Source organism: Callospermophilus lateralis, chromosome 6 (genome assembly GCF_048772815.1).
Source record: "Callospermophilus lateralis isolate mCalLat2 chromosome 6, mCalLat2.hap1, whole genome shotgun sequence".
Classification (NCBI taxonomy): Eukaryota; Metazoa; Chordata; class Mammalia; order Rodentia; family Sciuridae; genus Callospermophilus; species Callospermophilus lateralis.
Window position 1 is genome coordinate 155,951,192 of NC_135310.1, and position 16,609 is coordinate 155,967,800.

A 16,609-nucleotide genomic window follows, 5' to 3' on the forward strand; every position below is an offset into this window, starting at 1 on the left:
CATATTTTGAAGGATAAAAGCTTTTAAAAATATGTCTGTGCTGGGTACCTATCTGAATAAAAAAAAAAAATCAGGCTTTTATTAACCCAAACAAAGCTCCTAAAGAGAAAGAACAGGATGTATGAAGAGAATATTTAAAGGAAGACTCTTTTGAGAATTTGCATTTAAACTTTTGCCGCCCTGCTTGGTCCCATATAAAGTGTGGCATTATTGCTCCATGATTGGACTGTGATTTTTGTCTTCATTATAGTTCTGGTCTGCTCTTCCATTTTCAAGCCAAATTCAACAAAAGCCTGAAATAGTGTTTTAATAAACGGTTAAGTCGGGCATCTCTGTTCTGAAGCTCCCTTCCTGTGGAGTTTCTCATGGTGTCCTTCCTACCTCCTGGTCATCCCTGAGCGTCCCACCACCTGATCCAGGCTCCCAGGGGCCTGCTTTCTGCCTCGTGTCTTTGTCCCTGTGGCAGCAAGTCCCTGGTCGGCCTTCGCCTCTGTTCTGTGCCCTTCTCCCTCAGCTGATAGACGCCCTCCCAGGTGTCTCCGCCAGGCTGGTTCCTGTCTTCTTGCCGCACAAGTCTCGTCCCGTCCCTGTTGGTCACCGGTGTGGCCCTCTGTCACTGAAAGCTCCTTCCCTGATGCGGTGTGCTGTTCCTTGTCCTTTATCTCTCATCCACTCTGTGCCACAATTCACCGGCTCCGGACCTCTTCTGTCCTATGTCCTCAGACACTGAATAGTTAGGGATCGACCATTCACTTTCTAGGAAGCAGGCTCTGTGTGTGGGTTTGTGGATGGTCAGCGTCTCCTTGGCTGTTTGGTGACTCTGGGTGGCATGGCTGAAGTTCCTGGGAAAATCATCTCCTCATAGAGATTGTTAATGAAAATGGAAGGAATGTTCTATTTCTGGTGCATTTCACATTTACTGTAAGGAAAGTGTGTGTATGCAGTGATGTGCTTCATACTGATAAAAAGGTAGCAGAACAGGCAGTAATTCTCTTGCATGATTTGTGCAATCTACCAAAGTCGAATATTTAAAAACATTTATTAACAAGATTTCTCAGAATTCTAAATGCGAAAATTATATCAAAGTGCTCTAAGAAGTTACTGAAATGAAATATTCACAGGTGCTCTTAAAGTAGGACTTTGCTCTCTCTTTATTGAATTTTTCTCTTGTACTTCCCAGATTTTGGTGGTTCTCTTATCACAAAGAGCTAGTCCGTTAGTCCCAGTTTTGGTTGACTTGCAGTTTTAAAGGTGTGCTCCCGAAAAGGTTGACACAGTGTGCGAAGTGTTGTGATTGGCCATTTCACAATAAAGTCTCATGTCGAGAAACTGGGCTTAGACACCCTCAGCTTTGTCTTGGGTTTCAGGAACCTAGAGTGTGCTGGGGCACCAGGAGACCCAGATTAGTGCAGAAAACACAGAAATTAAGGTAAACAAGGGCACCAGAACACCCCAAAGCTCTCATCCCCACAGAAGAACTGAAGATCTGGAAGTTTAATTTCAAAGTGTGTAAAGGATATGAATAGTTTCTAGGAAAAGATAAAAGTTCTGCTGGGTTCCTTGCTGTCTCTAGCCCCAGAGCTGGGTGCAGTGTGCACCAAGGAGCTCTGTCCACTCCAGCTCCCTGTGCAGTGAAGGAATATTCAACAGCCAGACATGTACCCCTGCGGGCGACATTCTGCTTAGAGTTTGTTGTAGGGAAATCTGTGACAGATTGTGGATTTCACATCCAGGTTTGTGTATCACAGAAATCCATTCTGAAATAGTCAAGTGTGCGCGTGTATCAGTGTTGAGTGTGGATACGTGTGTATGTATACGTGTTTGTGTGTCTGTATCCCACAGGAATCTGGTTATGGTGGATGCTGGTGTGGACGTGGGTGGCAGGCTGGCAGAAAGCCTAAGCAGTCAATAACTGTAGGTTTTCTAGGGAGCAGAAATGGGAGGAGGGTGTCGGAAAGAAGTGGGAATGTCCAGGAGAGGGGATGCTACACCTTCTAGTTATTCTGCTCTCCTGTTTGAATCTTTTGAGATGTAATTTACTTTGATATTAATCTAAGAACTAGGAAAGATGATGTACAGTTTTAGGCCCATTTTATTAATATTTAAAATAGGTACCTAGTTAGAAGGGTCATCATGTGTACCTGGAAAATGTGGTTTTCAAGGATGGTTCAAATCCCTGTGAATGCTGTGTGATCCTTGTTTGGTAATGAGAGGATAATGATGCAGGCCACTCCCAGAGGGTCTGCTCTCATTCCATAGTGGTGTGGTAGACAGTGCAGAAGTCTGTTATTTTCCTCAGCAGTCGTAAGACGATCCTTCTGCTACAAGTAATGTTCATGGACAGCCTGTTATTCTTGGGGACCTGCCCTACTAAGAGCGGTTTCAAGGATGTATTTGTGAGCAAAAGAATTCACACTGTTCTTCCCTCACCTTTCAGAAAAGCTCAAGAGGAGAACAAGAAAGTCGTGCTTGCCGGGTGTGTGCCCCAGGCGCAGCCTCGCCAGGACTACCTCAAGGGACTGAGCATCATCGGGGTGAGCTGGCGCTTTGTGGCAGAAGCCACTCTTCTGCTGTGAGCAGATCAGAGCCACATTCCATTTCCTGTTATCCTAGACCTATTTCCTTTATTGCCTTTGAAGCTTGGTCACGTCTAACTTTTTTCATTTTGCCACAGGAACTTTCTGGGTTTTCTCATTAAGAAAGAGTAGCACAGTATAAAACACGGCCATGGGTTTGTGTCCCTGAGTGACCTGGTCTCTGTCCCTTGCCATCTTTCTCCATATCCTTTTCATTTTCCCATCTTCTGAACTTACCTGTCACCCCTAGTGCTAGGTGCCTTTCTGGAATGCCCCTCCCCACGTCTCGGCTCCAGCACGACATGTCCTGCCCTCTGCGTGCCACCCTGCCCCTGGGCCCCCCTGCTGTGCGTGCAGTTACCTGTCAGTTACCCTCACAGCATGCAGTTAAGAATTTTATGTTTAGAGTCATGCTTTTAGGTTTACATGTGATCTTTTTTTTAAGTCCAAATCTCTGTGGGAATTACTATCCTCATGAGGACCACTTTTCAGTCCTCCTTGTTTTCCTCCCCTCTTTCCCAGCCGTCCCCACAGTGCTGGCACAGTGGGCGCATGCTGTGCTCCCTGGCTGCCACCTCAGCCTTGCACTATCCTGCTGCCAGCTTGCTGTCCCTGATGGCAGTGGCTCTGTGGAGCCTGCAGCCTGCCCTGCTCTCTCCCTTCTCCTTTGGAGCCTTCTCTGTTCACAGAAAGCCATGTGTAGTGGTCAGTTGGTCAGCGTTGGTTTACAAATGGTGGCACTTCATTCCAAGCATTCTAGTAGGCAGTGCTCTGTAAGCTGACCAACAATCCTTTTTAACACAGGCTTTATTAATGTTTTGAAATATATTAAAATACCGCATGTACCTAGAAAGGTTCACATGGGCAGCTGGCATTGAGCTTGCTAATGGGGATTCCTCTTCTGACACCCTCCTGACAGGTCTCGTGTTGTAATAGGCTTGTTTTCTGCTGTGAAGCCCTTGTCCCCCTAGCAAATTTAATAATCTTTGAACAAACCTTCTCCCTTTAAACAAACAGCCTGAATGTTTGGTGACTCTAGTTTGTTTTCACCATTTGTCTATTTACATTGTGATTCTTCTGGTTTAAAGAATGAAATGAAAATGGGCCTCCTTAGTTGTCTCTTCATGTTGCACTAACTCTGCAAATAGAACCCTGCTGCGGTGGGGAAATGGGAAACTAGTCAGAGTTCTTTCTTAGGATGGAATGTGTACATGCTTGTAGTTCATCTTGGGTTTCATCCCAAGGAATTACATGGCTGGAAAAGCAGACTTTCTGGGGAATAGAAAAAGCCTCTTCTCTGTGTACCTTATGATGGTGTTTCTGAACTCTGTTGTGTGCAAGGAAGAGCTTCCTGTGTGTTTGGGTGCAGGGGAATTCTAACACCGTGTGGGGGTGCTGGGAGTGTAGCTCAGTGGTGGAGCCTTGCTCGAGGTCCTGGATTTGCACCTCAGCACCGAAAGAGAAAGAAGAGAATAGAATCCCTAGCATAAGGTAGGGTGCCTGGTGCTGTTTGTGGGATGCAGTTTGCAGTGCTGAGACACAGCCGTCTCCCTGACATTGCTTGTCTTGTTCAATAGCACCCCTTTTTTCTGTCTCATATTCCCATTTCATTGCCATTAGCATTCCTTGGATTTATTTTATTTGGCTCCTTTATGATGGGAGAAATAACTGAAGAACACATGTTTTGAAAAGTGAGTGTAAAGACATGTTTCTATACAAAATTATTATGACTGTTTATCCCTGTGAACATTTTAACCTTTGCATTGTTTACTTTGCAACCTCAAATTGTTTTGTATGTGTATGTTCTGTTTTTTACATGAGCTTTTTAACTATTGAAGTCCTGCAAATTGATGGTCTATTGAAGGGCTTGCCATCACTTGTTTCTTTATTGTTCAATATAAACATTTCCTGATATTTAGGAAATACACAAAATACATTAATTCCCACAGTGTGCTTTTTATTTTCACTTAGCATATTGTAAAATGTTTCCACAATTATATATCATTAACATTTCATGTAGTAATTTGATTTTATACTCACCAGCATGAAGTATTATCAAAGTGTTACTCTGTCAGTACCCTTTCATAGAACTTTTTTATTGTGAAAACTGTATGACATCTTATTTGTCTTCATTGACTTTATATATGAAGATTGGATACACAGGACTGAATTAAAAAAAATTTAGGTTAGGAAACCAAAACTATCTTTAATTGGATGCCTGTAGAGGACTGTTTCTGATTAGAATTCTTAGAAATGCTGCAAAATTAAAACTTTCTGAATTATAGTAAGTCACAATAAAATGAAGAAATGAATCACATTATTTTGTGCTAAGAAAGAGTAGTTCTTTTTTTAAAATATATATTTTTTAGTTGTAGATGGACACAATGCCTTTATTTTATTTATTGTTTATATGGTGCTGAGAATTGAACCCAGCTCTTCAGATGTGCTAGGCTAGTGCTCTACCACTGAGGTACAAACCCGGCCTGGAAAAGTAGTTCTTAAGTATTAAAAAGTTTACTTTCAGTGGCATGAGGAGCTGTTTTTAGCAGGATGCTCGGGGTTGTATTGCACAGTTGACTTGCAGGCCGAGTAAAGGATGAGACTTCTTCATACAGCTCCTGTGATGGAAGGTGTTAACAGGTGGAAGGAGAAACAGCTTTAATTGGATTCTGTGCTTCTACAAACTTCCACTGAGACTTTCCTGTGTCAGGGCACACCCACCACGGCACCTGTTCCCCAGGTGACCAGATGGTCTTACTGCATGCAGACCTGGTGTTGGAACCTTCTAGATGCTGGCCGTGCAGCTAATATGAAACGACCAAAGTTCCCTGTCCTCAAAGAGCTTGCATTCTGGTTCTGAGACACAATGGCTGGTTTGAGTCCAGAACTGCTCCAGCCTCCTAGAGACTTCAGTGGGATGATCCCTAGAACACATGGAATTGCTGGAAATGTCGACTGGTCAGGAGCAGTTAGTTCTTCCTGGAGTGGGGCTAATTCTCAGGTATCATCGCAGTATCCGCGTTAATAGAGATGGCGTTTGTTAATGACAGAACTTCCAGACGCGCCAGCTGTGTGCCCTGCAGGCAGAGGGCCTTGTCGGGGAGAGTGTGGAAGTGTGCAGAGCACAGGTGTCTGCTGTCTCGGGGACCGTTCTGGGTCGACTTGCAGTGGTTCCGACATCCTTTCAGGCTGGCTGCTGGAATCCTGAAGGTGCAGACTGTGCAGTAACTAACTGGTTCAGTGTGGACCCTTGGATTCTGCAAATCATGTGTGTGAGGCAGTCAGCGTGTGAAACAGGCTGAAATGCAACCTGTCTCTGCCATGTGCCATGCTGCCAAGGGCGAGCAGAGCCAGGTCGGCCTGGCACAGTAACAATGGTGTGGGTGCCAGGGCAGAGCTTGGGAAACTATTTCTGTTCATCTCTGCATCGTCTTCTAATAGTTTTTCTGTCATATTCCAGATTTTGACCCTCTAGTTATTGGGGAAAAAGAGGGAGGTGGGTGTCAGCACCATACCTGAAGGACACGCAAACTCAGAGCCCATTTTAAAATGTCACTCACATTGTGGTTAAGAGCATGAATTTGGGGGCTGGACTGCATGTGGGTGTCACCCTGCTGTACCACCTCCTAACCGAGTGACCTCACACAAGGTACTTAACTGTCGCTCTGCTTGGAGCCTGGGACGTAGTGTTGTGTATTGCTGCTGCTGTTCAGTGACTGCCATGGACTTCCTCAACTTTAACAGATTGGAAAATTCTGTTCTCTTCTGATACCATTTAAGGTAGGGACTTTCCTAACATCTTAGAGCAAAATTTTTAGAAATAAAACATTTTCTCTAGAGAAGTGAATATCAAACTTTGACCTGCCTGATGTTGTTACAGGTTCAAATCCCCATTATGGTAAAAGTGAAAAAATTGAATATATAATTGATGGGGAAGACTTTTTTACATGTATAATTCTTAACAAAGATGGACGTTATTTCTTCCCCTTTTACCAGACTCATTTATAATGTGAAACGTGCATCTGGTACATGTAAATCGAGAGGAGTTAGGGTAGCCAAGCAGATTGCTGTCCCTCCTCTGCTGTGATTGCCATGGAGTGTGCATGCAGAGGAGCACCTCGCCTCCCTCTTAGCAAGTTCATTGTAATATGACGTCACTAACCACAGTTCTTGGGAGGCCCACTGGGTCTCTGGTCTTAATCATTGTATGTGACTAAGTTTTCACTCTTTGACTTACTTCTCCAAATTTCCTTCCCACCTCTGGTAACCCTGGGGCTGTGCCCTGTTGCTGTGTGTTTGGCCGTTTTTCGTGTTTAGCTTCTACCTACGACTGAGATCATGCAGCACTTGCTTTTCTGTGTCTGGCTTATTGTCCTCCGCAGAGGGTCCTGTAGGTTCATCCATGCCTTGGCCATTGGTGGTGTTCCTTTTTATAGACTGAATAGTACTCCATCATTTATGTTTACTACAATTTCTTTTTCCATTCGTCTGCCACAGGGCACCTATTTTTTCTTTTTTTCAGGATGGTTGTCATGAGTGATGATGGAGTGATCAGAGAGACGGGCGTCTCTCCCAGGTGCTGATTTCCCTTCCTTGACTGTGTATTCATAGGCAGGCTTGCAGGGTCCTGTGGCGCATCCCTCCTTAGTCTTAGAGGAGCCTCCCCAGCTCTCCCACGGGGCTGCCGCAGCCTGCACTGCCCTTGGTGGTGTGCGGCTCCCTTCCCTCCCACCCACCCCTCCAGCATGCCTTAGTTCCTGTCTCGCTGATGACCATCCTAACAAGTGTGCCCTGGCATCTCACAGTGGCTTGGCTTTGCATTTGCCTGGAGATTGGTGACCCTGGGTACCTTACATGGACTTGTTGGCCATCTGTGTTCTTTCCTTAGAAGATTGTTATTCTGACTCTTGCCCACGTTTTAATTGGGCCCTTTGGTTTTCTGCTGCTGAGTTGTACACAAGTTGTCTTCACAAGTCCCAATGTTCTCGATTTCCCAGCCCACTCAGCAGCCTTTTCGTGTTGTGGATTGTTTGCAAGCCACAGGAGCTTTGGAGCTGGATGTAGCCCCCTTTGCTTATCTTTGCTTTCGTTAATGGAATCTTAGGTGTGATACCTCAAAAGTCTTAGCCAAGGTCAGCATCATGACGCTTCTCCCCATTTATTCTCCTGGAAGTTTTATGGTTTCAGGTCTGGTGTTTAAGCCTTCAACCTCTTTTGAGTAGATTTTTATGTGTGTGTAATACATAGATTTGATGCAATTCCTATCAAAATGCCAATGGCAGTTTTTCACACAATCGTAAAAACAATTCTAAAACTTACATGGAACCACGGAAGATCCCAAGTTGCTAGGACAATCCTGGCAAAGAAAAACAAAGTTGTGGGATCACACTTTCTGGTTTCAAATATTGTACAAAGTGACAGTGATGAAAACAGTGTGGTGCTGGCACAAGGAGACGCACAGACCAGTGAAACAGAAGAGAGTCCAGAAGTAGGTTTGCATGTATGCTTCTATTTGTCTTTTGTTTTCAACAAGAGATGACTTTCACCAAGAGCACCAAGAAGACCCAAAGGGGAAAGGTCAGTGTCTCAACCAGTAGTGCTGTGAGCGCTAGAGCTCACATCTGAAAGAATGAATCTGGACCAGTTTATTCCTTTAAAGAGACCTGAATTTCTGGGTGGTTTTGAAGTTCTGGTCTGATATTTCTCAATTAGAATGAAAATGACAGATTTTTTAAAAAATTGATCTAAGATTAAGAGAGCTGAGAAATTTCTTTTGTGTGCATTTGTGTGTCTATGATGTTTTAGCCCCTTACTTCTATAATAATTTGAGATGTCCTGGGATAACATCAAGAGACTGTAAAGCCCCAGCCAGATTCATGCAAGTATGAAGTGAGTCATACATTGCGGCTAAGCAGCAGTCCCTGCAGGTTCTCAGTAAACCGGTCTGAGCAATCTTCACATTGCTCTGCTAACTCCCAGTGGCTTTCTTTTGCAAGCAGACTTGAATCCAGACTGTGATTTACGATGTATCACATCATCATCTCCCCTGGGTATCTGGCCTCATCTCCTACCTCTGTGTCCCTCGTGTGCTGGCCTTCTAACCTCGTAATCCCTCATCATTTCTCTCTGGGCCCTTGTCCCCCCCCCCCCCCCCCCAGCTCTCACTGATGCCTGTGCTGTGTGGTTTAGGATTAATGCTGCCTGTTCCGATGTCACCTGCAACACTACTGCAGAGCCGTCCCGCCTACCCCTTATCATTCCCATGTCGTTCTTCTTTATAGTGTCTGTCAGGATAGGAAAGCACAATTTTCAGTTATCTGCATCTGCCTCCCCAGTTAGAATGTAAGGTCTGGAATGAGGACTCCGTTTTTCACCATGATGTCCCCAGTTTCTCTAACAGTGTGCGGGGCAGGGTTAGCTTCTCAGGTGATTGCATTTATAATGTGAGAGTTTGTGGGGAGAGTTTAGGGGGATGAGTGTCGTTGGGGTACCTGGAAGGTCTGGGGCCACTTGGATAGCATCCTCCCATTATTTGGGTTGGCCTCCGTGTTCCTAGGGCAAAGGAAGTTCAAAAGCAGGCCACCTGTCTGCCATTCTGGACCCAAGATCTGAGACTCGGGGGCAGAAATTTAGCTGGATATCCTTGTACCTTAGTCCCTCCGGCCTTGAAAATAGCAGTGTCTTCACTAGTGCATGTGAGGACCCATGGTGACAGTGCTTGTGAGGTATCAGCAGGGACCCTGAAGCCAAGCCGCTGTTGAAGAAGCACGGCTGTCACTGTGTTCTTACAGTCATTCACTTATCCAGCCCCTATGTTTTCGGTGTGTGGGGAGATACTTCATGGATGCTAGAGTAGAATCTCAGATTTTGGACAAGAGAAGGGCATTGGCTTATTCTCTGATGGCCTCACGTGATTGGACTTCTTTTCTAGCATAGTTGGCAGAGTTGTGTTCCAGAGTGCACTGGTTTTCTGGGTGGCCAGAGCAAGTGCTGCCATGAGCTACCTAGCCACAGGCGACGATTCAATCCAGATTTCTGTTGGTAGAATTTCAGCTCCTCAGAGCAGCCTGCCTCAGGTCTGTGCCACCCACGTGTGGCCAGTGACCACTGGGAACAGCCCAGCCTGGGGATGTGTCCACCACTGCAGAGGACACCAGGGACCGCTCTGCTCCCAGCAGTGAGGAGGTTTGGGGCAGCCCTCTCCTGGCTTTAGGCGCCGTTGTTTAGCCTTGTTTCTTCAATACATGATCAGTTATAAATTTGGAGTAGTTGATAATAGTGGGATAAAATATTTTTATGAACTTCTTTTTAAAGTTCCTCGGCAGAATGACTCATGAGCGTTATTTATGAGTTGTTTATTAACTCCTTTCCTCATTGTTGAGAACATATGGAGTCTGTAATGGAACACACTGCCTGCTTTTTTTCTGTGTATTTATAACTAAGTGCCTGAAGGACACAAGATACTGTTTTATTTATTTTATTTGAATTATATGCCAGAGAATAAGCTCTTGTGTATTCAGGGCTACAATTTATAGTATTAATTAAGAACAGCTTTCCTTTTCTCCGAGAATGAATTCGGTCTATTCTTTGTCAGCGTATGTGAATTTGGGGTTGTGCTCCTGCTCACATTGGCTTTTCCCCCTCTCCTGCCTCCCACCCCATCCACCTCCTGAGCTCTCCTTCCACTCCCGCCCCTCCTGCTTCTCTCTCACTCTCTTGTCATTTCTCCTTTTTCTTCCCTCACCGTTTCTTCCATTGCCCACTTCACTGGAAATGCAAATGGACATAGTACGTTGTTCTTGAAATCGTCTAGTGAGCTTCAACTGTTCTGCTGCTTTTTATCAAGTACTTACTTGTTTTTTGTTTTTGTTTTTTCCAGCGCTGGGCATGCAACAAGGGTCTAGAGCATGCTAAGCAAGTGCTCTACTGCTGAACTAGGTGCCCCCGCCCAACTTTGTACCTGTTTAAGTTTTGTGGACTCTTAAGCCCTAGAGTTTCTCATAACAGCCAGTAATTATCATGTGTGGGTAATACAGAATCTTTCACCTTTAAGACAAATGCTATCGAGTGCTTTTTAAAAATCAGAATATATTTTCAGCTATATTAATTGAAGCATATTCTGTGCAACCAGCAGGTTAAAAGGAGAACTGCCCTCATTTCCTCTATGCATATGTAAACATACACAGTGAAACTTTTAATTTTGATATAATATACTTACAGAAAACTTGGAAAAGTAAGCAAAGATTTCCGATATGCCCTCTACCCAGAATTCCCCAATATTACTGTTTTAACAAATTTGTTCTGTTTTCATATGCATGTGTTTTTTTCCTGATCCTCTTGAGTAAGCTGCAAGTGGTGCCTTTGCTGAGTACCTGTGTGTTTCAAAAAGGCAGGTCATCACCAAGATCACGAAGTTAACATTGGTAGAACACAGTAAGCTGGTATACAGACTTTTATTTCATTATGGTTATTGTCACTTGTCTCCGTAATGTCCTTTATACGAAAAGGGGTGGGGAGCACATCCAGGTTTCCACAGTAGCAATTAGTTTTCAGGTCTCTTAGTTCTTTAATCTAGAAAATTTCCTTTGACTTAATGATGTTGACACTAGAACAGGCGACCACCTTCTGCTTTTTCTTTGGCCACATCACTTTATTGAGCTACAATCCACACACTGTACAGTGCCTCCAGTTATATGGGTAGCATGGCTTTAGGTAGGCTCATGGTTGTGGTCATCACTGCATAAAGGAACCCAGCACTCTTCAGCACCTCGTTTCTCCCCAGGCAGTCACTACCCTCTTGTCATTCCCTTTGTGGACATTTCGAATAAATGGAATCATGTCACCTTTTTTTTGTCTGCCCTGTTCATTTAGTGTAATGCTGTATCAATGCTTCATTCCCTTTTATGACTTGATACTTAATTGTGTAGATATGCCACGTTTTGTTTACCCACCTATCAGCTGAAGGGTACTTGAGTTTCCATCTTTGGCCATTCTGAATAGAGCTGTGAACATTGTGCACTAGTTTTTATGTGGCTGAAACTTTAATTGCTCTTGGGTGTATGTCTGGGATTGGAATTGCTAGGTCATAGGGAAACTGGTCAGCCCTCTGAGGAGCTGCAGATCTGTCCAAGCTGGCTGCATTGAGTCTAGCTCCATTAGTGGTGCTTCCCGTTCTCACCATCGCTGTTATCAGCGTTTTTTATGATACCATCTCAGTGGGTGTGAAGTGAGAGCTCATCTCGGTGGTTTTTAAAAATTGTGGTAAAATATGCATGATGAAAATGACTATTTTAGCCATTTTTAAGTGCACAGGTCAGGGGCATGAAGTATGATCATCCTGTTTTGCAACCTTCACCACCGTCCATTTCCAAAATATTTTCATTTTTCTAAATTTCATTTTTCTAAATTGTATGCGCACAAAATCCCAGTCTCCTGCTTGTTGTCGTGATTCGCATCCTCTGGTTGGCTTAATGGTGCTGAGCATCTCTTTATTGGCCATTTGTATATCTCCTTGGAGAAGGGTCTATTCAGCTCCTTTGCCCATTTTTAATTGGTTTGTCTGTTATTCTTCAGTTGTGGGACTTCTCATAATTATAAATATCCCTTATCAGATTCATGATCTGTAAAAGTTTTCTTGCATTTTCTGTGTGTCTTTTTACTCTCTCTTAATGGTGTCCTTGGATTGACCAAGAGGTTTGGCTCTTGGTGATGTCTGGTTTATCTATTTTTTTTTCTTTCATTACTCATGCTTTGTTGTTATATTTGAGAGATCATTGTTTAATCCAAGGTTGACGTGGATTTATGTCTGTTTTCTTCCAAGAGTCTTATTGTTTTAACTCACCGTACTTGTAGCAGACTGCTCCTCCACATGTTTTCTTCCTTGGCAGTATGGCCTCTTAGTTGAGGTGGTCCAAGGCAGGGTGCAGTGCTCCCTTGAACTTCTGTATCTCCAAGTGCATGGGAGAGCACTCTTGTTCTGGCCCGCAACCGAGTTATTTCATATTTTGCTCTTTTCACTCTTATTCTTCAACTAATATTATCAGTTGATGTCTTGGTTGTTCATCTACATTCAGTGGAAAATTTGGACAACTCTTTCCCGTCCTGCCCAGCTCTCTGTCACCCTGGGCAGTGTCAGTGTCGTCCCTTATTTGATGTCTCACCAAACTCCAACCTCACCGTTCGTTATTCCTGAGCTCCACTGTGTTTCAGCAACCTATTTCTGTGACCAGATCTTGGAACTTGGAATTACTCAAAAAGACCAGATGCCTGTATCCATACTCTGGATTGTACCCTCTGCGTGACTTTCTTTTTCTCTCTCCTTCTTCCCCTCTCGCCCCAGCCCTACCCACTTCATTTCTTCGTTTTGGTTGTACTTCTTCACCTATGTTCCAAACTTCATGTTATCCAAAATGCTCAGTCAGCTTTTACCTTCCATTCCCCTCTAGTCTTTTCCATAACCTCTTAATGCTGCTTCTCTAGCCCTTTGGATCTGTGGCCCACATCAGATACCAATAAATGATGAGTGAGTGATGGAATCTTCAAGTTTGAATTGGCCTATTTGCCTCCTATACTGAAGCCGCTAGGCTTTGAGAGTGAGTCAGCTGTAGTGAACTCACTGCTAGAAATTTGCTTCTTAGTCCTGACGATTTTTACGAGTGCCTAGTCCCACTGGCTCCTGCTCTTATAACAGGCGATTGTGGACATTCCCTCTGTTCTTATTTCCTCATGTTTTCTCACTCTTAGCACATGAATTTCTTACTCCATTGAGACAGACTGAGGCCGGCAGACGAGAGCTTGCTTGGCCCTCTCCTCACCCCACGGGAGCATGGGCATCGCTCCCCTGCTGTCCTCTGACCTCTGCTTTCACAGGAAGCCTTGCACCCTGCCCCCATTCTCCAGGGCCCTTACACCATCATTTTTTTCTCCTGTAGTCAACTCTTCCTTCTCTATTCCTGTTCTTCTGTTAGCATATAAACTAGAAAAACAAAAAGGGAGAAAAGAAAGAAATGCACTGATCCAAACAAAAACACATCGAGTCTCCTTTTCCTCAGCTACCTGGAGTCTCCCTCCTTCCCTTTCTGCCCACAGCTTTGAGTGTCTCCATTTTGTTCATGATTTGTTACACAGAGCTGACTTCTTCCTCTAAGTTTGTCGACCCCTAAACACACGTTCATTTTAGGCTGTGTGTACTTACCACCTGAGCAGCCTTCGACACTGCTGGCTCCTCTCTGTCACTTTGCCTCTGGCAGGGCAGGGTTTATGCATGCTTGTCTTTCCCTGTTTTCCTGTAGGACACTGAGGGTGAAAGGAGATTTTAGGAGACTTGATATTGTATTTATAGTAAATTTTTTGAACAGGTTCTTCTCAGTTAAGTTCTTCCTAGCATTATTGTAGAGTGATGACATTCTTTCATCAGTAGGGTTGTGGATGAATACATTTTGAACATCCATGCAGTGAGAATGCACAAAGAAAAAAGTAGAGAAAAGTCAAGGGGCAAAGCCTGTCTCCCCCCCCCCCCCCCCCCCCGTTTCCAGAAAAGCACTACAGAGAGATTCAGGGGGAAAAAAAAAACTTAAGAAAACATTTGTAGTTGTAGATGGACAGAATACCTTTATTTTATTTATTTCTTATGTGGTGTTGAGGATCGAACTTCGTGCCTCACGCATGCAGGCGAGTGCTCTGCTGCTGAGCTGCAGCCTCAGCCCAGGAAAAAACTTTTTATATAAATGTTCAGCATGAGAAAAATACCTGGTGCCTCATCATAAAGTGATTTTATCTGTGGAGTGGAATTAGAGGAGGGGGATGTTGTTTGCTTTTTTTTAGTGGGGGAGTACTGGTAATGGAACTCCTGGGGGCACTCGACCACTGAGCCACATCCCCACCCCTGTTTTGTGTTCTATTTAGAGACAGGGTCTCACTGAGTTGCTTAGCGCCTTCCCTTTGCTGAGGCTGGCTTTGAACTCGAGATCCTCCTGCCTCAGCTTCCTGAGTCGCTGGGGCTACAGGCGTGCACCCCCACGCCCTGCTGCTGTTTTCTTTTGGTAGTTGTATTTGGTTTTAACTTTTCCAGTGCGCACAGGTTTCTTCTATATGAAGACAGTAATAATTTGAGCATCTTTAGAGAATCATCTTTGACCTCTACCTAATTCTTCCTGTAGCTTCTTGGATCATAATTTTACTTTGCCTTTTCCGTTTTCCTTCCGACCTCGAGCCATCCTTCTGCAGTCTGCTTGGTAGGCTTCTCCCGTCGGCACTCAAAAGTCACCTTGGTTCCCTTGGTCTGATTTTATTATCTTTGTCCTGTGTCCTGTGAGCCTGGGAGGGCTCCTCCAGTCACGGGCACATGGATCAGGAGCCTGTTATTCAACCTTGAATTTCATGGACTTGAATGCCTGGTAGAAATTCTTAGGGTTTTAACAATTAGAACAATAAAGCACAGCATTTGGGATAGCACTCCTTAGTATTAGCATGTCCTTTTGGGTAGATTGTCGTTATATCCTTTTTGCTTAAAGCTCTGTGGGAGGAGACATGTTTTAATTAAACTTAAATTTATATCTCCGATTACATTGAGACATAAATAGTCTATCCAGGCAGTTTGTTTGAATGCAGTACGATTATTTTTTTTAATTATCATTGGGGGAGAGGATGGTGATAATTTCATACTTCATTATTACACAAAACATTAGTATAGAATTTTTAAATAATCTCTCCAAATGTGTTAATTAAAGAAAATCAACATTGATGTGCTTAGGAAATACACATCGACTCGGGCAGAAACTTGAGTATGTTTTCTTCTCCATTACCATTGCTGTCTGTTTTTTCTTCTAGGTTCAACAGATAGATCGAGTGGTGGAAGTTGTGGAGGAAACAATTAAAGGTAATTGTTGAAAGTGTGATAAGCAGGCACCTGTATTTTCTGAACCATGTTATAAAAACACTTCTCTGTTCACACTTATGGGCCATCTTTATAAAAGTTATTTTACATCTAAAATCATCCAGTTTTGTCCTTGACTTCATGCATTGACCAGGAAGTGTATGTTTGATTGCCGTACAAATGAGTCAATGAAGTAGGCTCTAGTCAATTTTTTTAAATTTTATTTTTCTATATAATGGATTTAGTTTGAATCTTAGATCAGAAGACAGAATTTAATCAGTTTTAAAATAGTGAAATGTTTTTATTCACATCAGATAATTACAGTTTCTCATTTTAAGAGTACTATTTTATAGACTTTCAGGTATAAATTTGGTAGTGGCACTAGAAAATAGAATTGTGCTTTGTTTGTTTCATTAGCCAGTGCTCACTGAAGCATGTCCTGTGTCCAATGTCTTCCATATGTTTTTGTGCATTAATTTTGAACTTTTGTTTATCTGGGATTGACGATTATAGACTGAGAATGATACTTAGTTCATATTATTTTGGAATTTCAAAAGATGACTATCAGAATTAAAAATTTATAGTAGTGTTACTTTGAATTTTCAAAATTATACATTGGAGAAGGTATTGCAGACCACCCCCCCCACCCGACCCCGCACGCGTGTGTGCACGCACTTTCCTCCCTTTTCTTTTTTTGTTGGTGGTTGTTGTTTTGAGGTGCTGGGGATGGAAACCTAGTCTTTTCTTATGCTGGGCTATCACTTCACTGCTAAACTCCAGTCCCATGACTATCTACAGAGTAGCATTGTCTGTGCACTGTTGTAATATTTACGACAGTACTGTAAAGTAAAATGGGTTTAAATATTTTGCTCATTTTTGCCGCTAAGTTGAGACACCGGACCCATGACTAGTATGTGACAAAGATCCAGCCAGATCCCCTGGATCCAAAGCCTGTACTTTGACATTACACTGTGATTTCCCTGCTGTCATCCAGCAGCACTGTTGTCAAGATTGTTGGATGAGCTGCTTCAGCAGTGCCTAAAGATGCTTGAGAGGTTGCTGCCTGATCGGATCTTGAGCACCAGACACACATTGACCTTTCAGTAACTTTTAGAAAGATAAATAATGGTAATGAAGATACCATAGGAGAAGGTTTAGG

At 43.5% G+C, this 16,609-nt stretch overlaps 1 protein-coding gene across 4 annotated transcripts in view; it reads left to right on the plus strand.

The window, feature by feature from the left end:
* Positions 1-16,609, plus strand: part of Cdkal1 (CDKAL1 threonylcarbamoyladenosine tRNA methylthiotransferase) — a 560,072-nt gene that overhangs the window by 154,763 nt on the left and 388,700 nt on the right. For all 4 annotated transcript variants that reach the window (XM_076857924.1, XM_076857925.1, XM_076857926.1 and 1 more), the window contains 2 exons: positions 2,438-2,534; positions 15,405-15,453. In XM_076857924.1, coding sequence (XP_076714039.1) covers positions 2,438-2,534; positions 15,405-15,453 — 146 coding nt within the window. The remainder of the gene's footprint in view (positions 1-2,437; positions 2,535-15,404; positions 15,454-16,609) is intronic.